This window comes from Capsella rubella, unplaced genomic scaffold (assembly GCF_000375325.1).
Source record: "Capsella rubella cultivar Monte Gargano unplaced genomic scaffold, Caprub1_0 scaffold_6, whole genome shotgun sequence".
In the NCBI taxonomy this organism is placed as follows: Eukaryota; Viridiplantae; Streptophyta; class Magnoliopsida; order Brassicales; family Brassicaceae; genus Capsella; species Capsella rubella.
The window spans coordinates 159,004-181,059 of NW_006238918.1; the positions used below are offsets into that span (position 1 = coordinate 159,004).

The window sequence follows — 22,056 nt, forward strand, 5'->3', positions numbered from 1 at the left end:
ATATAAACCTATTTTCTCATAAGTAGATATTCTAAAATTATAAAGAAAGAATCTGTTCTTTATATTCTTTTCTTCTCTTGCAAGACAGCTTACCCAACACCATCGCAAGCGCAACAGTTAAAATACATGAAACCGTGTTACGACGCGTTCACATTGATAGTATATAGTTTAAATAGCTTTTTTGAAACGCGATGACTCACTCGCCGCGTTAGCTCAATTGGTTTGAACCTTGGAGCAATACCCTGAGAGGTCACCAGTACGAGAACCTTCAACGTTTAGGCGTTTTTTTTTTCTTTTTGTTTCTTAAGCTTATAAATTATTAAAAATACTTTATAAATTCGAAATTTAAATAGATTAGAGTGGGAAAATGTCGAAGAGTTTTACATGTGAACCTCAAAGAAAAATACAAAAAAACGTCAAAGAAGTAACGTTAGAAGGAGACCACGATTTGCATGTGAAATAGACATAAAGGAGACAGTACGTATTTCGAAGTTACGGGGCTCTGCATAAAAACCGATTTGACTCTTTTTGGACCACTATATATATATTTATAATGCATTAAGTTTCAATCATATCGAATTTGAATAATAATTTTTATTCTTATGATATGTATACGAGTCACTCAAAGATTATCCTTGTGCTATTTGGTTATCGTATATGTGTTTTGGATAGGTACATTTGTCTAAAGTACTATTTAAAACGAGTGTATCATAGTCTTTATTAGTAATCATAAATGTTAAATCATTAATTTTTTTGTCAATAACTTATATCGGCACAACAATTTTGAACATGTGGAGTGATAAAATTATACGATTTTTCCGAGTCTTTGGTTAACGATTGGATTAATTATAAGATTATAACACGACATATTTGTGATAATTGAGATAAAAAAAAAACTAGTAGATACAGAGTTCATCAACTAACTGGTCCATAACAAGGTCAAGAATCTCTTGACCAAACTCGACACAAAAATCTTCGACTTGAGTAAAGTCAACGGGTTTAGTTGACGAAGCAGAAACCCAAGTGGAAGACTTCATGTCTTCTTCAGACAGATCTGAGAGCATATTCATTAGTTTTGTGATAAACTCTGTCTCTTCAGAATCATTGTTGCTGCTGTTATTTTCTTTCTTGGTACTTGTTTTCGTTCTTGCTGGTGATGAAGAACATGAAGATTTTGTTGTTGTCTCTACCTGCAGCTTTGTTGACAACTCCGATGCACTCTCTGAATCTCCTGTTTTTTTTTTCAAATTAAAGTGAGATTTAAAATAGGATCGGGAAAATAAATATAAAAGTTCTTGAAAACGTTGAGAAAGTCCCATTTTCGCAGCTTTTTACAGTAAAACCAAGAATAACGTTCAAAGGGAAGATGTTCAAAGCTTAAAATTAAAACCCTTTTTAAAATAAGATTTATCCCACGGTTATGGAAATTTTTTGTATTGGTCAAATTTTGAATAAAAAAAATAATACTATTTTCAAATAAAGGTGCACTAGTCTAAAATGGGTTAAAAACCTAAAACTGTTGACCAATGACCAAAGTTTTACCAACTCATTCGCAGGTGAACGTCATAAAGTAGTTACTCTCACATGAAATTACTCTTTTGGCAAAATTTCAAAGGAGATTTTTAAAAACAGTAATTTACAATCAAATATAAAAAAGATTTCGTAGACTACTCACCTGAGAAATAGTAGTCATCGTCAAGGATTAGATAATCATAAAGATCTCGATCAAGAACCGAGACAGGACTAGCGTTAGACTTATTCTCCGGCGACTCGCTCTCTTTTCCGATAAACTCATCCGCCGGAATATTCTTTGATTCTCCTAGAAGCGCCGTCTTCTCTGAAGACTTACTCTTAGACGGTGAAAGGAACCAACGAACTTTCTTAGCTCCGTTAACGTCACTTCGATTCTCAGTCTTCTTCTTCTTCGCAACTTTCCTAGGCTCGTCTTTAAACTTCTTAGCCACTTTCTCGTTCTCCTTCTTCTTTGTCGGCGGTGGCAATGGCGGCTTCTTTGAATCTTCGACAACCTTCTCGAACCTCTTGGATCTTGAAAAAGACGATGACCCGACAAGTTCCTTCTTCTCGTCGAGCTTGTCGAGATACAGCAGCAAGAAGTCGTGTTTCTTTTGTTGGTTATTCGAGCTCCATCTAGCCGAGGTTGGGACTATCTCGCGGAAAGAAACAGAAGCTTTGACTCTCCGGCACTGGCGGTTACCGTCTTTTTCTTCCTCTTCTTCTTCTTCCTCGTGACCTCTTAAGATGTAGTCCATGAAGTTAACCGACTTGCTCCGTGCGACAGCCGAACCGGAATCATCAAAGTACCGGAACCGCTTTGATCCTGGTGCGGGATTATCTAGCCCCATGAGTTTGGCTACAACGTTTGGAGGAGGAGGAGGAGCGTGGAGAGAGACGTTATCGTCTTGGATTTCGGTTTTGATCTCTTTCTTTGGCTCTTCGATTTCTTCGTAAGGGGCTAGTAGTTGGAGTGTTTCGTCAGAGTCGAGGATGTTGTCGGAAGGGTGAGTTTGTTGGCTACCTGAGCATAAAAGACGGCGGACAACCGCCGTGAGGCAGCCGGTCTTAGGGTTGGCTCGTTGGGTCATGGTGATATTATATGGCTGATGAATGTTGATGATAGTGATCTTAGTAGGAGTGTGTGTTGAAAATGTGCAAGACGTTCTTTGGTATTTATAAAGACAAGAAGAAATTATAATTTGTCATTTTTTGTTCAAGGACCCACCAACTAATTAATTAAAGCAAAACTATAATATGAATGAGTAAACAACAAAAGTACTGGAAACTCTTAAAGTGACATTGTGGTTCCTTCAATAAACGCTTATGACTGATTAGTTTTATTATATTGGCGACTCAAATTTTATGTTGTTTTGCAATGAATAATTTATGTTTTCAGCTAATGGTTTCACTTTAACCTTTTTAACACAAATTCGTACTTGTGAATATTTTTACATGTATATTGGTATGTATCTTATCACAAAAATAATAGAATATTTATTGCTAACATAAGAAAAAACGTAGACATGATCATAAAATAAAGTTTTATCCAAAGTGATATGCATAAGAAGATTCGGTCCCAACGGAAACTTTGATACTTTGGAAACAAAAAATCAGGAATTAATAATGGCCTCGTCAATTATTTCAAAATAAAGGTAGTCATGTAAGTGTAACAACTTCGAGATTTTTTCTTTCATTCACGTAAGTATTATATTAAATATTAAGAATGGTCGTCAAGCTTTCTTCTTATTTGCTTTAAAGCTTAACATAATGTGGAGTCGATCTATATATACTATACAGTACTTTATTACTTTTCAAACATATTTAATTTCAGGTTGAAACTTGAATTTTAAAGCAGCTGTAATGAAATGGGAATTGAGATTTTGTTAGACATCACGATAGTAAATTTTGTCAGACTTGATCTGTATACGCTGTAAATTTAGCCATACTGTTAATTAATGATACATCAACAAACCAAACTTTAGTTTAGCCTATTCATATCTAAGATATACTACTATACTAGAAGATTATTTAATCTTAATAATCAGATATATAAATTGGCGGGATCAAGCTTTCGAATAGTAAATAGAATCTTCATTAGAAGATGAATACTTATAAAGTTGCAAAAAGGGCTCTTCGAAACCTATCTAGTTTGCTTTGTTATTATAAAAATAATCGGATGCTTGGAACAACCAACTTTAATTAAGGTGTTCGTTGTTTTTTTTTTTTTTTTTTGGTCGCCGAGTTTAAGGGATTGATAATGGTATGATTAATCTGATCATTGCATTTAAATACGATTAGTATGTTTCACAAAAAAGATCTTACTTGTTTTTATATGTTTATCTTCGACACTTTAAAAAGCGTTGGTTTTATAATTTCATTCATTGGTATAATTCATGCACAACGGGTGACACAACAAAATACTAGTACTATATTTATAATTTCTTAGGATGATGCTATTGTTATGTTTTCAATAAATGTCAAATTATATTTATATTTGATAGCTTAATCATCTATAATTATTTGATTTTACAAGGCATGATCGTGAAGATCAAAGATTCCAAAATTCAAATTCGAAGTGTAAAAAATAAAAAGAAGAGCTAGAATGGTAGTGTATATAAAATATTTACAGATTCTTTTTTACTTTCCCTTTTTCCTTTTTTCAACTTTTATTTCAAAATAAAAATAAAATAAAAAAACACGAGAAAAAACTTCACCGCGTCTGCGTGGCGTCGTTTTCAAAGGTGAAGTAGAAAGTACTTCGGTCGCTTAGTTCACACAGGCAAACAAAAGAGGCAAACGAAAACAGAGAGACAAATTCTAAAAATTATAAAATCTCTGACATTGTCACCAACCTAAGAGACCTTTGCCTTATATATCACCTATCAAGTATCGACCAAATCCCTCTTATGCATGCATATGTGTTTCTTTCTTCTAATCATCAAACAACTCTTCTAATCAATTATGCTTTTCATATACCAAAAACCTTAGCAAGAAGAATAGTGTGCAAAGTTTCTATAGTATGCGAGCTATATCTATTAATTATTTACCATTCGTCTGATAGGGTCCATAGATATGCTGTCTATCATAATTTTAAAAGTTCATAGAGATATGCGACAGCTGCATTAGAAGCCCAGATTAAAAGTGGAACTAAATCTTAACTCTGCAGCACTAAAACAAGACTGGGGATGTAGCTCAGATGGTAGAGCGCTCGCTTAGCATGCGAGAGGTACGGGGATCGATACCCCGCATCTCCATCTTTTTTATCTGTCTTAGTTTTTACTTTCTTACCCCTTTTTGTCTTCATCATGCTAAAGTTGCAACAAATTTCTACATATATGCAATTATTAATTGCGAAAGAAGAAGCCTTAATGATTTCGTGTTTGCCTTTAATAATTGTTTTAGTTAAATCATCATCAATAATACCAAAAATAACTAACAAAGAAAGGAACTATTGTTGATTTTACAAGCAACACCAACTACTATACATTGTTTAGTTGCCTAGTTGGTGCCTGTTTTATTTCGTTTTCATCATGTCTAATTCATACATATTTAATGTAATTTTTGTCCGTCGTTTAATCCTGATATCGATGGCCAAGGATAACAATTCCTCAGCTATTTGCTCCTCTTTCCTCACATTAAACAACGACTTTTGAAGATTGATGATTTGATTAGCGATTTGATTTGCACATTTAATCAAGTAAACAAACACTCACTCCATGCTTTTCCCAGAGTTTTTTTTTTTGTAGTATCTGTTTATTGTTTTCAGTTTCCTTAATAACGAACGTAATGAGACTAATGTGTGTCTACAACTCATTAGCTGAAAAAAAAAACAGATACAACTAGATCTATATATGTTTTCTGACCTATAAATAACGCCAGTTTTTTTATATTCAACATTAACCTGTTTTAAATTACTTCATTAGATGTATAAAACTAAACGGAAGACGTCTTGGAGATTTATTATCTAAGAAAAAAAATATGAACAAATGAATAACAATGTGCATTTCACGTTTACAGATTCTATATAGTCAATCATTATTATTCATTAACCTTGCTAACCACATGTTTATTAAATTGGGAAAAAGATGGAAGCAACACATCCAAACATGCCTTAAGCTTCACTTCTACTCAATCCTTAATTTCCCCCAAAAAAAAAATATAAACCCAACACTCTCCCGTAACACCTTTCCCTCTCTAATTCCACATTCATTTACCGGATTTTGCCACTATGAGCTTCTTGATTCCTAACAGAGGTGCAGTAGGAGTGAAGAAGATTCCTCTCTCCATCATCGTTCTCGTTCTCTGTGGTTTCATGTTCTTCATACTCTTATACACCGAGAGAATCAGCTTGATGTCTTCTTCGTCTTCCTCCTCTTCGTCTTCATATTTCTTCAAGCTAAAGTCTTGTCCGAGGAAGGACATTAGCTCGAAACCTAGTAAGGACACTTGAATCTTATCTGAAACTCTGTTTTTGTCCAATATGTTTTGGTGTTTCTTTCTTGTGACGCAAGAAACGTCATGATATACGTTCCTCTAATTATCCTTGTTGCACAGAGGAGAAAGTTCGAAAAGAGAGATCGGAGATTTTGGAAGTGCTAGACGACAGATTCGAATTTGATCCTGAAGAGTGTAATGTTGCATCAGGGAAATGGGTTTACAATAGCTCAATCGAACCACTCTACACCGATAGATCATGTCCATACATCGACCGTCAATTCTCTTGTATGAAAAACGGACAGCCAGAAACTGATTATCTTCGGTGGGAATGGCAGCCTGATGACTGTACAATTCCACGGTAAAAAAAAATACAACTCACTTATTAACACAAGTTACATGTAGTTTGGTTCATGGTTTGAGACAGAACCTTCAATTATGACAGATTTAGTCCGAAGTTAGCAATGAACAAACTCAGAGGGAAAAGACTACTTTTTGTGGGAGATTCGTTGCAAAGGAGCCAATGGGAATCGTTCGTGTGTTCGGTGGAATCAATAATACCCGAAGGAGAGAAATCAATGAAGCGTAGCCAAAGATACTTTGTATTTAAAGCTAAGGTACATTCAGAGACCGATATTTAAAGCAAGACAAACCTTCTTAGGTGATATGTCGCTGTAGCTTGTGTTGCAAGCGAAAAAAACTTAATTTTTCTCTGTTTTTGTTGATTCATATATAGGAATATAATGCTACTATTGAGTTTTATTGGGCACCATATATCGTCGAATCAAACACGGATATACCTGTGATTGCGGATCCGAAGAAAAGGATAGTGAAAGTGGACTCAGTGGAAGAACGAGCTAAGTTTTGGGAAGGAGCGGATATTTTGGTTTTCAACACATATGTTTGGTGGATGAGTGGTCTCCGCATGAACGCTCTGTGGGGTTCGTTTGGAAATGGAGCGAGTGGTGCAGAGGCTCTAGACACTGCGGTCGCTTACAGGCTAGGGCTCAAGACATGGGCTAATTGGGTTGACTCCACCGTTGACCCTAATAAGACAAGAGTCTTCTTCACCACCATGTCTCCTACTCATACTAGGTGAAGTTTTAACATGTTTAAAAAAGATATTGGTTAAGGAAGTAATGTAAAGTGGTTGCCTTGGGATTAACGTAAAGTGTTATGTAAAACGTTCAGAAGTGCGGACTGGGGAAAGCCAAACGGCACCAAGTGTTTCAACGAAACGAAGCCAGTAAAGGATAAGAAGTTCTGGGGAACAGGCTCCAACAAGCAAATGATGAAAGTGGTGTCAAGCGTCATAAAGCACATGACAACGCACGTGACAGTCATCAACATCACGCAGCTCTCTGAGTACCGCATCGACGCCCACACATCAGTCTACACCGAGACAGGTGGGAAGATCCTAACAGCCGAGGAGAGAGCTGATCCAATGCGGCATGCTGATTGTATACATTGGTGTCTACCTGGATTGCCCGATACATGGAACCGGATCTTATTGGCTAATTTGTTGTAAATCAAGCTAGGAAACTGGGAAGGATTCAAACGGGGAAAAACCCATCAAGCCTTTTCTCTTTTTGTTGTTTCCTCTTGTGTGTTTGTCGGATTTGAATGTACAGTAAAACCTCTATAAATTAATAATGTTGGGACCATGAAAATATATTAATTTATAGAGGTATTAATTTATCGATAAATTAATAATTATTAATTTATAGAGAGATATTCCTAATTTGGAAAATATTTTCAAAACAATATTTAAAAAAAAGATTTAATCATGATAATTAGTATTTTATATAATCAATTACAAATAAAACAATAATTATTATGTATTAAAAGAGAATGCTAACTATTTTTCATATAGTAAAATATTAGAAATAAAATCTAACAAAAACTAATGTGTATATATATACATATATTTTGAAAATTTTACCTAATTATTAATTTATAATATTGATGGGACCATATATTTATAAAGGATTTTCCAAAAATTTATTATCTTATTATTTTATCGAAATGTGTATAAAATTACACTGGTCCCAAGTTGGGACTGGAGAAATTTATTAATTTATAAAAATTATTAATTTATCGAGTATTAATTTATAGAGGTTTTACTGTATATGGTTACGTCGTTTTCTACAAGTTCAAACAGACTCGGCCCAGCCCGTTTTGTTATGATCCTCAACGAAGTAACTAAAAGCACAGAATTACTATAAGGCCTAGATGGGCCTGGTCCCGTAAAAGATTTGTAAATTGAGGGAAGGAACAAGGGTAAAGTAGAAATTTCCAGGACAGAGTTTTTAGGTTAAAGTTGACTAATGTTTTAATATGTACCGTTGGATTTGACTTTGAGAACATCGTGACCGTCAGATGGGAGACACCAAGGCTTGTAACGCAACAACTCAATTCGCCGTCACGGTGAAGTTGTCTCCTTCTATATAATATTGGACAAATCTGGAGTATGTGAATTGGGGGCTTGACACATAGTTTTGTTGGGTCTCGCTCGAAACCTTCCTCTTCGTTTTGTTTGCATCTTTGCATCAGGTTAGGCTGATTCCTACGAAGATGCTCTCTTCTTGTTTTTTCGATCTCTTTATTCATCTTGGATTTTGTGTCGTTTTTGTTCGTTTGTCATAAAATTAGGTCTGGGTTCGAGTTTAGCTTGTCTTAAATTGTCGCTTTGAATCGAGAAATTGAAGCTATTTGGGGGGATAATTATTGACGTAAGGGTTTCGTTGGATCTGTGTTGATTGATAGGAAAGTGCGATAATGGCGGGAGGAGGAAACTTCATAGCCAGAGTTATATCATACGTTGCGAACGAGTTCATAGTTAATGGTTTGGCTAACAGGTACTCTCTCATTCCTATATTAGTCGAGTCGAGATTTAGGTTTTGTTGTTTTAAATTGGGAGTTTAGGGTGTAGATTATTAATAAGCTTCTTTCTCTGGCTGATTGGATTAATAAAAATGTTCCAAAATCGGCTCGTTCATATCGAAGCGAGATAGCCTCAACTTCAGCTGGTTTGCTACGTAATTTACCATACGCTGCAGCGTAGGAAGTTTGAGAGATTTTGTTCTGAATTGTTTTACTTTATGTTATAGTTTTCGTTTATAGTCTTCATTCAGCTTCGTGTTGCTCGAAGCTATATGTTGATTGGAAGGGAAATGCGTTTTGTCCTGAGCTTTGTTTACTTGAGTTTCTCATAACTCAAAATCTCGCTTTTTCAATTTGTCCTTTTAAATGGGTTTCTGCCGATGATGATTTTCGTAGGCTTGTCCTGATCAAAACCATGACGTTACTCTTGAATCTTAGAGTCTGAGGCGCTTTAATTTGTTTGTTTATCATTGTTTCCTCGTTTCTGTTTTGTTCTTTTGGTATTTTCATACACTCCCTTGCACCCTTATGGATCTTTTAACTTTTTCGAAAGATTAGTTATATTGCTGTCTTGTTAACAAGACATGGAACTTAAATGTTTACTGCTTGTGTGCTTTGTTTTGGCAGCCATGCTTTCCAGAGATTTGCTGTGAGGACTTCGAAGAGAATAGAAAATCTCTCAAAAATGGGTTTGTGTCTTACACTTTAGAATACAAATGTGTATTTGCTTTATCTCTCCTATTGCAATCTTATTAAATAATGGATGTTTGATTATTCCAGCTGCAGAGAACAAGGAGAAAGTTGCTCAGCAAATGGAAGAGTTTTCTAAGAACATTGACGTGAGTTTTTTGTTTTGTTTCTTTCTATGTTTGCATAGATTATACTCAAGACATTGTGACATTGAAATCTAAACTGCTCGTTAACTTTTGCAGTCGATGAAGAAACAGTGATTATTCCGCTGTGAGAGTCTTATAAAGTCTGTTAATTGCATGGCTCAGCTCAAGTAGAGAGGTCTCTTTGTCTTTGTATAAAGAATGCTTTAAAAGAAATAAGCCTGTGGGCTAAACAACCAGTGATCTTTTGATGCTGTTTCTCTTTTTTTTAAACCTAACTTGACAGGAGTGTTTATATATCAAGTTCTGTCTAGTAATTTCTATCGTCCTATGCTTCTTATTTGTAGAGCTCGTTTATTGATTTTTCATGTTTTGGGCTGACGTCGATTTGAAAAAGTGTAAATATATATATTCGATTTGAGGTGTGAAAATGTCAAGACTGCAAGTCTCAATATTATAGCAAAAATGCCTAAATTTTGTAGGCTTTATAAAATCCTTTAAACCAGGCTCCCTTTTGTATCCTTACAGTGACTCTTCCCAGGAAAACAATCAAATCTTGTGGTATGAAAAAAAGAAAAAAAAAATCAAATCTTGTTAAAAAGGGTAATATAATGTTGGGCATTTACGACCGCTGAAGATGACATAAAATCAAAATATGGTCCCTTTATAGGAACAAGAGGCCTAAAAATCACAACTAGTGATTAAATAGATTTACACCAATCAAATAATTCAGAATTTACCTGGTTGTGGAAGAGTGTGTTTCATTTGCTATGGAAACTTTATATTCAGAGACTACCATACATAGATGAGAATGGAATCTCTCTCGACTCTGAACCACCATGTACGGCGAAACGTTACGTTAAGTAAGAGGAGCCGTGATACATTTGAGTATTTTTACCAACTCTTTTAATTTTCTTTTTTGAAAAAATTAAAATTGTTTAAATATGAATTTGATTTTTATTTGTTATGTAAACAAAATAATTGTAATTAGAATATTTTTGCGAATGACACCTCAGGAAAAGAGTTATGTTCTTCTCCAACATTTTAAGGATGCAACAATTTTAGTTAGTTTTTGTTTCTTTGTAAAGCAAAAGTTTTTACAAAAATCAATCAAAAATAAGAATATCAAAAACAATAAATACGAGAAGGAAGGACTCTCCCTATCTCTCTCTCTCTCTTTCTCTCTGCTTTCTTCTCTTTCTTTTCTTGTTTGGCTTAGCCACCGGAGGGACTAGGGAGGTTTCAAAAATGGCGGCGGCGGCGAAGACGACGGAACGGAAGAAACAGATACCGCCGTACATGAAAGCAGTGTCAGGGTCACTAGGCGGAGTGGTCGAGGCCTGTTGTCTCCAACCAATCGACGTAATCAAAACGCGTCTCCAGCTAGATCGCGTCGGCGCTTACAAAGGAATCTCGCACTGTGGCTCGACAGTGGTTCGCACCGAAGGAGTTCGTGCTCTCTGGAAAGGTTTAACGCCGTTCGCCACTCACCTCACGCTCAAGTACACGCTCCGGATGGGATCTAACGCCATGTTCCAGACCTTGTTCAAAGATTCCGAGACCGGAAAGGTCAGCAACCGTGGCCGTTTGCTTTCCGGATTCGGCGCCGGCGTTCTTGAAGCTCTCGCCATTGTTACACCCTTTGAGGTAGTAAAAGCTTCTCAACATTTGCTGCCTTTTCGCTTACTTTACAGGACAAAATAATTCTGACGAAATCACATGTCTTTCCCTAATTTTATATTCGGATTTACTGATTTTAGAATCGGTTTAAACTATAGTTTATTCATAATTAATTATAGTTTGGTATAATTGAAACTCTTGCACCAGAAAGTGAGAAACTATCTGTTGTTCATCAATAAATTAGTTTATTTTTAGTCTTCGGGAAATAAAAATTATTTCTTCAGATCTGTTTTGATGCTTTTTGTAAATGCGAACGAATCTCTTTGCTACGTTTACGGGAATTGTAATTTTGCCCCCCTAGTGTTCATTGCCAATTCTTGATTCTGAGAATCGTATTCTTGATTATCACAAACAGTAACTTGGTTAGTCTTTATGAATCTTGCTTGTTTCTATGTTCTTATCTGTGTTAGAAAAAAAGCAAGTCTTGTTCTTGTTGTGATTAGAGAGATATGGTTTGATTCTCTTTACTGTATTCTTGCCATGGATTTAAGAGTTTTCCAATGGATTCCTTTCACTGAGAGAGGAAAACACTGATTGAGTTCTCTGTTTTTGCATTCTTTAGGTGGTGAAAATTAGACTTCAGCAGCAGAAAGGATTAAGACCCGAGCTCTTCAAGTACAAAGGACCTATACACTGTGCTCGAACCATCGTGAGAGAAGAAAGCATATTGGGGTTATGGTCAGGTGCAGCACCTACGGTTATGCGAAACGGCACCAACCAAGCCGTAATGTTCACAGCAAAAAACGCGTTTGATGTACTATTGTGGAACAAACATGAAGGAGACGGTAAAGTCTTGCAGCCATGGCAGTCAATGATCTCAGGGTTCTTGGCTGGGACAGCAGGTCCGTTCTGCACAGGGCCATTTGATGTGGTGAAAACGAGGTTGATGGCTCAAACCCGAGACAGTGAAGGTGGGTTGAGATATAGAGGGATGGTTCATGCCATAAGAACGATATATGCAGAGGAAGGACTAGTGGCTTTGTGGAGAGGATTGTTGCCAAGGCTAATGAGGATTCCACCAGGACAAGCCATTATGTGGGCTGTTGCTGATCAAGTCACTGGTCTTTACGAGATGAGATATCTCCAGAATGCTCCTTTATAGAGAGAGACACTAATTTTTCAATCAGTGTTTCTTGATGGTTTATTTCTGAAAATTCTTGTTAGGATTTGGATTTGATCTACGCAAAATCGATTTGATCATGAAAAACAATAAGATGGTAACAACTTGTAACGATTTTTTGTTTTAATATTATAATCAAACTTTGGAGTTCAAGTTTTGTTGTTTAGTAGTAATAAAATAACTTTACTACAAAATGATAACAAAATTAGCTTAGTACACGAAAATTGCCAACAGCGTCAGGTGAATTCATCAGTTTCCCACTAACTTGAAATTGCAAAGTCCACATTGCTTTTGGGTTATAGTAATGGGCTATGTTTGGAACACTAAGCCCACATATTTCAACCAGAAATTGCAAAGTCCATAGTGCTTTTGGGTCATTCAATAATGGGCCATGTTTGGAACAAATAGGCCCACATATTTAAACCGCAGTTGCCAAGCCTCTTTATATGTAGTACCAAAAACCCTAATTAGCCGCCGCCATCTTCTTTCTATCATCATCATCGTAGCAACCTCTCCTTTTTATAGACGCTTCGTTTTAGAGCTTCTCATCTATCTTTCTCTGTAGTGTTCCTCGAAACGGTTTTTGGTTTTGATTTTGTTTGCTCTCTCAAAGTCGAATTCAATTTTTCCTAATGAGGATTACATATCTAAAGCTATGGGTCTGTTAAATCAGATTCATATGATGCTATATTGTCATAGTTACTCTGATGGGAAATTTATTTGCATACAATCGCTGATTTTAGATTTTTGTTCTTTGTGTTGGTTTTCAAAAAGTATCAGAAGAATGTATTTTTTTTTTTAGTATAGGACAATAGGCAACTTTTTGCCGAGTGAATCGAACATCGATCTCTCTCTTTTTCCCAGTTGCCTAAATCATGTAATGGCTTCATTAGTGAGGAACTATTTTGATCGGTTACTTAATCCGTTATGTAACTGATCTTTTCCTCTTTGCTGCCACATTATTTTTTTGAATTCGTATGAATTATTTGTCATCAATTGTTTGAATTCGTATGAAACTTTCGTTGGCATTTTTTTTTCCAGTGAGTCCAGTATCGATTCTGTCACCTATTTAGTATATATGAATGATCCTGACTATAAATATGAAATATATTCATCAGATTGATATCTACGCAATTTGCATATTTTAGAACATAGAGGACTCCGCAATTTGTTGCCCAGAACATGTTTTTCAGATTCTTACGCCATTTGAACTTCACAACTAAAATTGGCTGGATGTTATGTCTAAACGAGCAAGACAATAAGCTTAACTGGCATTGGTTTCGTAAAAGTTGTTTAACACAAACAAACAATACTCACTACTTGTGTGTATATATATTCGGTGATCACTTTGTCTCTTAAATTAAAAACCGTAATTCAGATTATATACTGCAGTAATACGTAATAGATTGTCTCTTAAGTCTTTTTATCGGTCTAACCTTGATGGTTGGATCTGTTTCCGTCACGGATCCCTTGACTTGTTTTGTCTCCAGTCACCGAACCTTTTGGCTGGGTATTAGATTCTGATTTGGGCCGATGCAAAATCATAAAAGGCCTGAAGATATGATATATTTTCAACAGTTTCTTGTCTCCTTAGTCACGGGTATTGCTAAGAGTTGAAACTAGTAAAAGCCCTATGAACGGGAATGTTTTAGTTTTTTGCGTTATCACACTACATTTCACTTTTTTAGCATATATAGTGAAATGGAAAAGTAATTCTCCTTAGCAAATTATGTTAAACACTCAAAACGGGTCTACCTTAACGCAGTTTTTTCGACATTCTTTCTTAAACCATGTTCGTATTGGTTTCACCAATTTAAAACTAGCACTAGCTTTACGACAAAAACCTTCTAGTGGTCAATTAAGGAGATGTCAAGTGGGGGATATGATATATTACCGGCGACTCTGTTGGTTTGAGAAATAAACAAAGACATAGCTTTGAAGGTTATCATTTAACACGTCAAATATACACGTTTGAAATATATCCTCCTTTTATTTATAAACGTCATAATTTTTTTTTAATAAATCGGTCCATTCTTAATATCTCATACGTTAACACAATATTCCGTTTTGTTGTTGTTTAATTATTTAACAAATACTTTTATGATGCATGATCGTGAAAAGTCTTAAAAAACAATTGTTCCCAAATGTCAGAATAAGCAAGAAAAGTTCAAACTTCACTTTTAATGATATTTACATGTTAGCAGAAGAAATTACTGTAAAACCTCTATAAATTAATACTCGATAAATTAATAATCTCTATAAATTAATAAATTTCTCCGGTCCCAAGTTGGAACCAGTGTAATTTTAGATACATTTTGATAAAATAATAAGATAATATTTTTTTGAAAATCCTTTGTAAATATATGGTCCCATCAATATTATAAATTAATAATTAGGTAAAATTTTCAAAATATATGTATATATAGACCCATTATTTTTTGTCAGAGTTTATTTCTAATATTTTACTATATTAAAATTGTTAGAATTCTTTTTCAAGACATAATAATAATTATTTTTTTTGTTAATGATTATATAAAATACTAATTATCATGATTAAATCTTATTTTAAAATCTTTTTTTGAAAAAACTTTCCAAATTAAGAAAATCTCTCTATAAATTAATAATTATTAATTTATCGATAAATTAAAACCTCTATAAATTAATAGATTTTCATGGTCCCAACATTATTAATTTATAGAGGTTTTACTGTAATTATAAGAAGCCATGAAACAAAATGACTCGAAATGGTGTTATAAATTGCTACATTAACCACTATATGTATTATTTTCAGTTTTACCCCTAATTGTTTTTAATATATGTGAGAAACTAGGCTATATAATTATTATTATCATTTCTCGCGTTATCGAGTTTAAGAAGATATTGATGGAATCAGGATGGAATATTTTATTCGTTTACGTGCATCACATGTAAATTATTGAATTCTAATATGGATACTAATCTCTTTTAATGAAAAAAAAAAAAATCTTGACCAATACGAATCAGTATTTCTTTATAACACAAATAAATATATTTTTTTTCGTTTCTTTGGCACTTTGTATTAATCTAAGTTATTTACCATACGTAAGAGTAAATTACACCGTAGTTAAGAGGAAAATCAGTGGGTTAATGAAGCATTAATGTGTAATCTTGGCAAACAAGTTCAAAGAGCAACAACCAGAAGCTTAATGATGCACTAATGATATGTCTAGAATATAAACATGATGCATTTTCTTAATAAAATATACCAAATTTTTTTTTTTGTAAATTTATTACAAAATACAATGGGACTGTCAAGTGTGTTTCGTGTATTGCAAATAAAAAACGACAGCAGAATAAATAGCAAATATGAGAAATGACAGCAGATCATAAATTGCAAATACTTTCATGAAAATATATTTTGCTTTTAGCACAAGAAAGTCAGAAACCGCCTTAATGTATAATTCTCATAAATACTCTCTCTACTCCACCACACACAACTATATAACCCGCCTTCATATTACTCATCAAAAAAACAATTAGAAGAGAGTTTCATAATCATATATACACAATTATTACTTAAGCTAACTTTTCCAAATGGACACAAAAATAGGATCCATCGACACTTGTAAGCCAACAACTGGTGACATCGGAAGTCCACCAAGCAACGCCGTGGCAACAATCCAAGACTCCTCTCCCTCCACCGTAACCTCCTCCGAAGCCACCCTAGGACGTCACTTAGCCCGCCGTCTTGTCCAAGCCGGAGTCACCGACATATTCTCTGTTCCCGGTGATTTCAACCTAACTCTTCTCGACCACCTCATCGCCGAGCCAGAGCTCAAAAACATCGGATGCTGCAACGAGCTAAACGCCGGTTACGCTGCGGATGGCTACGCTCGATCTCGTGGAGTCGGCGCTTGCGTGGTGACCTTCACCGTTGGTGGACTCAGCGTTTTGAACGCGATCGCTGGTGCATACAGTGAGAATCTGCCACTTATATGTATCGTGGGAGGTCCTAACTCCAACGATTTCGGCACTAACCGGATTCTTCATCACACCATTGGTTTACCTGATTTCAGCCAAGAGCTTAGGTGTTTCCAGACTGTTACTTGTTACCAGGTATATATAAATAACCACACGCTAAACTATATTCAAGTCATCACAAGATTAGCATTTTGTAATGTTCTGTTTTTAAGGCTGTGGTGAACAATTTGGAGGATGCGCATGAACAGATTGATAAGGCGATATCAACAGCTCTGAGAGAGAGCAAGCCTGTGTACATTAGCATCAGCTGTAACTTAGCTGCAATCCCACATCCTACGTTCGCTCGTGATCCTGTCCCTTTTGCCTTAACTCCAAGGTATGTATATCTGGTCACTCCTAATCTCTTCATGAATCAAGCTTGATTACTGATGTATGGATTGTTATAGGTTGAGCAACAAGATGGGTCTAGAAGCTGCGGTGGAAGCAACACTGGAGTTTCTGAACAAGTCAGTGAAGCCAGTTATGGTTGGTGGTCCGAAGTTGCGTGTGGCTAAAGCTAGTGAGGCCTTTGTGGAGCTAGCTGATGCTTCAGGCTACGCCATGGCAGTGATGCCTTCTGCAAAAGGCTTTGTACCAGAGAACCATCCTCATTTCATTGGCACTTACTGGGGAGCAGTGAGCACACCTTTCTGCAATGAGATTGTCGAATCTGCGGATGCTTACATTTTCGCAGGTCCAATCTTCAACGACTACAGCTCCGTTGGTTACTCACTTCTCCTCAAGAAAGAAAAAGCCATCATTGTGCATCCTGATCGTGTCGTTGTAGCTAATGGTCCTACGTTTGGTTGCGTTCGCATGAGCGAGTTCTTTAGAGAGTTGGCTAAGAGGGTGAAGCGTAACGAGACTGCTTATCAGAACTACCATAGGATCTTTGTCCCTGAAGGTAAGCCACGGAAGTGCGAGCCAAAAGAGCCTCTGAGAGTCAACGCAATGTTCCAACACATTCAGAAGATGCTCTCTAGTGAAACTGCTGTGATTGCTGAAACTGGTGATTCTTGGTTCAACTGCCAGAAACTAAAGCTGCCTAAAGGATGTGGGTACGTATCCAACACAAATTATACTGAATCTTTTACATTTAACACAAGATTTTGAAAAAAGCTTTTCTGTGTATTGTAGGTACGAGTTTCAGATGCAGTATGGATCAATTGGTTGGTCTGTTGGTGCAACTCTGGGGTACGCACAGGCTTCACCAGAGAAGAGAGTCTTGTCTTTCATCGGAGACGGGAGTTTCCAAGTTACTGCTCAGGACATATCCACGATGATTCGTAACGGACAGAAGACGATCATCTTCCTTATTAACAACGGTGGCTACACCATTGAGGTCGAGATTCATGATGGTCCTTACAACGTGATCAAGAACTGGAACTACACCGGTCTCGTCGATGCCATTCATAACGGTGAAGGCAAATGCTGGACTACAAAGGTACTTATTACAAGTGGAAACTAAACAACATATGGAAAATTGTGTTGAAGTAGTAACATTATGAATGTTGTGTCTTTGGTAGGTGAAGTACGAGGAGGAGTTAGAGGAAGCGATTAAGACAGCGACATCAGAGAAGAAAGATTGTCTTTGTTTCATTGAAGTGATTGTTCACAGAGATGATACGAGTAGAGAGTTGCTTGAGTGGGGATCTCGCGTCGCTGCTGCTAATGGTCGCCCTCCCAATCCTCAGTAGAAGCAAGCAAAGAGAGACAAATCTTTGATTGTAGCTCATGCATCTTTCTGTTTATTTTCTTACTGGTTTCGAATTTTTCGACCGTTGGTTTTATTATTATCTTTCCAATTAGTGAAACTCCACTTGATGGCGAAATAAAGTTTTCATTATAAACTTCAAAATATATGTGTTTTTTCTTAAAAGTGAAAGTCCCACTGATTTGATCGTTTATCAAACAATTACACCATCTAACATCTAATCAATTTGGACAAATAAAAAACTTAATAACCAGGAAAAAAAAACCCCTAAGAACAGAGCTGATTGTTTCCAGATATCAAGATATAACATATTTAACCCGTTAAAATTAGAAAACACTTTAAACCTACCCGAAACTGAACCGGTTGGTTATTCCTTAGTCTCTGGGCGAGCCAAAAGACGATTGCTTTGGAGTAAATGATCAGGAAACTGAGAACGGCAGCTTTTGACATGCGATTTGAGTTTAGGAATATTCGGATGTACGCTTCTACACCGATTGCAACGCAATTCACCTTTCAAAAGATCTTCACTCGCCACATTAGCTTTGCCTTGGTTCTTGACCTCTTCAAGTACATCAACCGAGTCACGGAAGAACGAGGACGTGAAAGAGTTCCAGTGTTTCTTGTTTTTCAAACTATCTGATTCAAAGTCTTGGCTTATAACGTGCAAGTGTAGTTGCCGCATTGACGGAACCTGAAAAAGGATAATATGTTCATCATACCAATTTCGAAGATTTTGCTACTGAACTCTTAGCTTGAGACTCTAAAACGAGTATCTCAAAGAGTAAAACAGAAGTACTGAGCAGAAAGTGGAAAACTCCATGCTCTGAAATCTGAATGTAAAGGATGACTTCAGTACCGAGTGATATCCAAGGCGGAAGATCAGAGATGCATCCTCGTTCTGGAATCTATCGACCCATTTCAGACCAACCTTGTGCATTTCCTGCAGAAGTTGAAGATTCTCCTTGCGGACATCTTCTAGCCCATCTAGATTCTCCTGTCTCGCCAGTACTAGCATGTGTTTCCTCGCCTAAATCCAGTTAAAATATCCTGTTTTGTTATCTGCCTCATGAAGAAAGATACTATATTTATTAATTTGTGTCATACCTTTGGGTACTGGTCGTTTATCACAACAATGTTGTCTGAATATTCTAGTACAACATTCTCGTGTCTCTCTGGGTGCATCGCAATGCTGTGGAGAGCCAATGCCCATGTACTCCACCCTTTACTCACCTTCTGTCCACAGTCTCTTGTATCCTCCAGAGACCCTGATTCCAGATTATCAGCCAAGGCCTTATCTTGTGATCCTTTAAACTTTTTGTTTCTCTCAGAGTCTTCCTTAATATTCTGACAAGAATCTGGGATAGTTGTTTGATTGCTTCGTTTGGGAAACTTTGATTGATCCTGTACTACTGATTGAAAACCTTCAAACAGAGATGTGTAAGCCTCTCGGAGAGTTTTGCTGCCCTTGGTGTAGTCGTTGTTAAGGTTGTCTGGTCTGTTTGGGTTCATGTTTGGTCCTAGAACATGTATGACATGTGTAATACCTTCTGCATTGTGTAAAGGGCATGTAGAAGGAAGAGGAACTACCACGGCTTTTCCAGGAAGAAGAGTGTTTGCTCGTACCCTTGTCGCAGTCTCGAGATCTGGACCAGCAGCTTTGAATATTGCTGCATTCACTCCTCCGCCTCCAGCTTTAAGCCGCCTGCGCATAACTTACAAAATTAGCTATTAATGGAAGATGATCCCTCTTAATCTTACTCAGTAATTTGGGAATGTTACTGAAGAGCAAGAAAATAATGGACGTTTACCAATTAGTAGCATTAGCTATAACATTGCAGTGTAGACCACCTTCAGAACGAAGCTTAGTTATGTCCCCCACAAATGTGAAAAATCTCTCTGAGTCAATGTTCTTCTGAGAAGCCTTAGCCTTGACCAGAGATAGAATCTTTGACCCATGGCTCAAGTCCACTAAGACAAGACGCGCATTGCCAAGTTTAGGCAAGAATTCCTCTGCTTTTTCGACAATGATATCAGATGCCTTGTCAAGATCAAACTGAAAATCCGCAGTCGAAATTGATGGGAATGCCAGTGTAGGTACAACATCAGTAGAACCAAGCTTAGCTGGCGAAACTCGGGAACTTTCTGTCTTTTCATTAGCTTCTCGAGTTGTGTTAGTAGCTCCATTAGACGATGCACCAGGAAGAGCAGTGACTTTCTTAAAGAACTTCATTATACCGGGTTGGCTTTTAGTGTCTGAATTCTTTTGGCCAAAACAGCCAGAAGGAAGTGTATCCATTGGACCAAGCTTGTTGTATATGTTAACAGCATTTTCAACATCCGCATCGTTGTAACAAAACATAATCCGAGAAAACCCTTCATTCACTTTCGGAAGCTCCTTACCCTGAAGCATCTTATTCACAACAGCTGCAGCTCTTCCGCCTTGTAGATTTCCTTCGTGACCAGTTCTTTTGACTGATCTAGATATACAAACCTGAGCAGGAAGCTCCAGAACCACTGCATGGACTTCAATGCCATGATCACCAAGCTTAATAAACTCGGAGCGCTGCTCTCTGTCAAGATTGCATCTGTCTATAAAAACGCTCTTGCCTTCCTTGAGGGAATTTATGGCCATCTTTAAACACTGAGCCTTTGTTCCAGCTTTGCCATTGCTGATAATGTCCTGAAATAAGTTATACAAATGAAAATCTAAGCCATCACATATTCTTAAACTGATAGCAACAAAATTTCTTTAACAAGACAGATATCTAATCAGCATCACCATGCTCTAGTTCTAAGGATTCGGTCTCACATTATGAGCATATGAATCATTTTGGTTCCTAAACAGGTGTATGGTCACATACGAAACCGCAACCACAACCCCAAAAGACCACTACTGAAGCCAGAAATATATGATAAATGTTCGCTTAGATCAACCAAAATAGATGTAAACGACTTCAACCTATTGCACAAATCAACAACAGCGTCACCTTTTGTTCTGTGAATAAGGATAACAGAAAGTTTTATAAATTTCAAAAGTTCATCTAAGAATCTGGAACAAGTTTAGTCTCGTTGAGGACTTTCATCAGTCAGCTTCTGTGCAATAAAAAAACAATCAATATAGAGTGAGAAAAAAAGAGAGACCTGGCAAATGCGAGACCAAGGGCGGTGAGACGAACGCAACACGGTGTCACAAAAAGTCGATTTGCCGCTTCCTGGCGGACCAATCAGAAGCACTACTATCTGCTTCGTCTTCTCTGCTTCAATTTTAGCCATTACTGTCATACAAACTCATCAGAAAAGCTTTTGTTTACAACTCTACGGATATCGAAGGTGCATTGATTCAGTAAAGGTTTGATTTTTACCTGAGTCTTCCATTTGCAGTTCCATGTTCTCTCGTTGATCAGAGAAAGTCGTCTCCCCTCTGTTTCTCCGATTTTACAATTGCGGTGAGACTCGTCGTAATGCGTGTCGTGTGACACGCGCGTGTTTGGAATACGTGACGTCTCTGCGAAATCGAAACGACTTGTTGTTCCGCAGTTTACTTTTAAGACGCTCTGATGTCCGGCTATGAAAACAAACTTATTTCTTTTTGTGAATTTTTTTTCATTTATTTATTTTAATCGCAGCTTGTTGATGTTTAATTATTTATATTTTTAATCGCAGCTAGTAAAGACGTTTGACATGTTTTAGGTTTGTCAATTTAAAAGTTGGACAAAAGCTACTAGCTTCGTTACTTGGTTGAGAAAATCAGAAAGTAAAAAATAAACGATAGGATTCTAGTTTAGTCCGTGATATAGACATATATACGCTCTTTTTAGTAATTAGTATTTACCAATGATCTTTACGTTGATACAGAATTATACAGGTTAATTAGTCTC

The 22,056-nt window shown here is 36.5% G+C and overlaps 6 protein-coding genes and 2 non-coding genes across 9 annotated transcripts; 6 read left to right on the top strand and 2 right to left on the bottom strand.

The window, feature by feature from the left end:
- Positions 1–823: 823 nt before the first annotated feature.
- LOC17883881 lies at positions 824–2,659 on the bottom strand. Its single transcript, XM_006287768.2, has 2 exons — positions 1,676–2,659; positions 824–1,231 (listed from the first exon to the last, which is right to left on the bottom strand). Exons 1-2 carry the CDS (start codon positions 2,601–2,603, stop codon positions 897–899), a joined length of 1,263 nt encoding a protein of 420 aa, XP_006287830.1. The 5' UTR covers positions 2,604–2,659; the 3' UTR covers positions 824–896.
- Positions 2,660–4,696: 2,037 nt separating this feature from the next.
- TRNAA-AGC lies at positions 4,697–4,769 on the top strand. The gene has a single exon. It is a non-coding gene; the product is annotated as a tRNA-Ala (tRNA).
- Positions 4,770–5,629: 860 nt separating this feature from the next.
- LOC17883208 (protein trichome birefringence-like 3) lies at positions 5,630–7,599 on the top strand. The gene is made up of 5 exons (XM_006287709.2): positions 5,630–5,951; positions 6,070–6,310; positions 6,395–6,566; positions 6,686–7,044; positions 7,141–7,599. The coding sequence occupies exons 1-5, from the start codon at positions 5,744–5,746 to the stop codon at positions 7,475–7,477; spliced, it is 1,317 nt and encodes a 438-aa protein (XP_006287771.1). The 5' UTR covers positions 5,630–5,743; the 3' UTR covers positions 7,478–7,599.
- A 787-nt stretch (positions 7,600–8,386) lies between these two features.
- LOC17884133 lies at positions 8,387–10,096 on the top strand. 2 transcript variants are annotated; one of them, XM_006288944.2, is made up of 5 exons: positions 8,387–8,502; positions 8,716–8,807; positions 9,460–9,521; positions 9,613–9,671; positions 9,765–10,096. In XM_006288944.2, exons 2-5 carry the CDS (start codon positions 8,728–8,730, stop codon positions 9,780–9,782), a joined length of 219 nt encoding a protein of 72 aa, XP_006289006.1. In that variant the 5' UTR covers positions 8,387–8,502; positions 8,716–8,727; the 3' UTR covers positions 9,783–10,096. The 2 variants fall into 2 exon arrangements, with proteins under 2 accessions (XP_006289006.1, XP_023636473.1); XM_023780705.1 differs by having other exon boundaries at positions 8,413–8,502; positions 8,602–8,807.
- Positions 10,097–10,797: 701 nt separating this feature from the next.
- LOC17883778 (mitochondrial succinate-fumarate transporter 1) lies at positions 10,798–12,618 on the top strand. Its single transcript, XM_006288209.2, has 2 exons — positions 10,798–11,312; positions 11,908–12,618. The coding sequence occupies exons 1-2, from the start codon at positions 10,914–10,916 to the stop codon at positions 12,445–12,447; spliced, it is 939 nt and encodes a 312-aa protein (XP_006288271.1). The 5' UTR covers positions 10,798–10,913; the 3' UTR covers positions 12,448–12,618.
- A 659-nt stretch (positions 12,619–13,277) lies between these two features.
- Positions 13,278–13,427, top strand: LOC111830264. Its single transcript, XR_002833648.1, has one exon. It is a non-coding gene; the product is annotated as a small nucleolar RNA snoR144 (small nucleolar RNA).
- A 2,611-nt stretch (positions 13,428–16,038) lies between these two features.
- LOC17882212 (pyruvate decarboxylase 4) lies at positions 16,039–18,446 on the top strand. The gene is made up of 5 exons (XM_006286378.2): positions 16,039–16,560; positions 16,638–16,801; positions 16,872–17,522; positions 17,602–17,908; positions 17,991–18,446. The coding sequence occupies exons 1-5, from the start codon at positions 16,039–16,041 to the stop codon at positions 18,159–18,161; spliced, it is 1,815 nt and encodes a 604-aa protein (XP_006286440.1). The 3' UTR covers positions 18,162–18,446.
- LOC17882450 (transcription factor bHLH140) lies at positions 18,289–21,610 on the bottom strand. Its single transcript, XM_023781868.1, has 6 exons — positions 21,541–21,610; positions 21,320–21,453; positions 19,987–20,858; positions 19,283–19,880; positions 19,035–19,205; positions 18,289–18,869 (listed from the first exon to the last, which is right to left on the bottom strand). Exons 1-6 carry the CDS (start codon positions 21,563–21,565, stop codon positions 18,546–18,548), a joined length of 2,124 nt encoding a protein of 707 aa, XP_023637636.1. The 5' UTR covers positions 21,566–21,610; the 3' UTR covers positions 18,289–18,545.
- Positions 21,611–22,056: the final 446 nt, after the last annotated feature.

Coding starts and splice junctions, on each gene's coding strand:
- LOC17883881 (XM_006287768.2), bottom strand. CDS start 2,603: ATGACCCAACGAGCCAACCCTAAGACCGGCTGCCTCACGGCGGTTGTC. Junction 1,232..1,675: donor CGATGACTACTATTTCTCAG/GTGAGTAGTCTA, acceptor AAAAAAAAACAG/GAGATTCAGAGAGTGCATCG.
- LOC17883208 (XM_006287709.2), top strand. CDS start 5,744: ATGAGCTTCTTGATTCCTAACAGAGGTGCAGTAGGAGTGAAGAAGATT. Junction 6,311..6,394: donor GATGACTGTACAATTCCACG/GTAAAAAAAAAT, acceptor CAATTATGACAG/ATTTAGTCCGAAGTTAGCAA. Junction 7,045..7,140: donor ATGTCTCCTACTCATACTAG/GTGAAGTTTTAA, acceptor TAAAACGTTCAG/AAGTGCGGACTGGGGAAAGC.
- LOC17884133 (XM_006288944.2), top strand. CDS start 8,728: ATGGCGGGAGGAGGAAACTTCATAGCCAGAGTTATATCATACGTTGCG. Junction 8,808..9,459: donor GTTAATGGTTTGGCTAACAG/GTACTCTCTCAT, acceptor TTGTTTTGGCAG/CCATGCTTTCCAGAGATTTG. Junction 9,522..9,612: donor AGAAAATCTCTCAAAAATGG/GTTTGTGTCTTA, acceptor TGATTATTCCAG/CTGCAGAGAACAAGGAGAAA.
- LOC17883778 (XM_006288209.2), top strand. CDS start 10,914: ATGGCGGCGGCGGCGAAGACGACGGAACGGAAGAAACAGATACCGCCG. Junction 11,313..11,907: donor CCATTGTTACACCCTTTGAG/GTAGTAAAAGCT, acceptor TGCATTCTTTAG/GTGGTGAAAATTAGACTTCA.
- LOC17882212 (XM_006286378.2), top strand. CDS start 16,039: ATGGACACAAAAATAGGATCCATCGACACTTGTAAGCCAACAACTGGT. Junction 16,561..16,637: donor AGACTGTTACTTGTTACCAG/GTATATATAAAT, acceptor TCTGTTTTTAAG/GCTGTGGTGAACAATTTGGA. Junction 16,802..16,871: donor CCTTTTGCCTTAACTCCAAG/GTATGTATATCT, acceptor GGATTGTTATAG/GTTGAGCAACAAGATGGGTC.
- LOC17882450 (XM_023781868.1), bottom strand. CDS start 21,565: ATGGAACTGCAAATGGAAGACTCAG. Junction 21,454..21,540: donor ACTGCAAATGGAAGACTCAG/GTAAAAATCAAA, acceptor TTTGTATGACAG/TAATGGCTAAAATTGAAGCA. Junction 19,881..19,986: donor ATAGCTAATGCTACTAATTG/GTAAACGTCCAT, acceptor AGTTATGCGCAG/GCGGCTTAAAGCTGGAGGCG.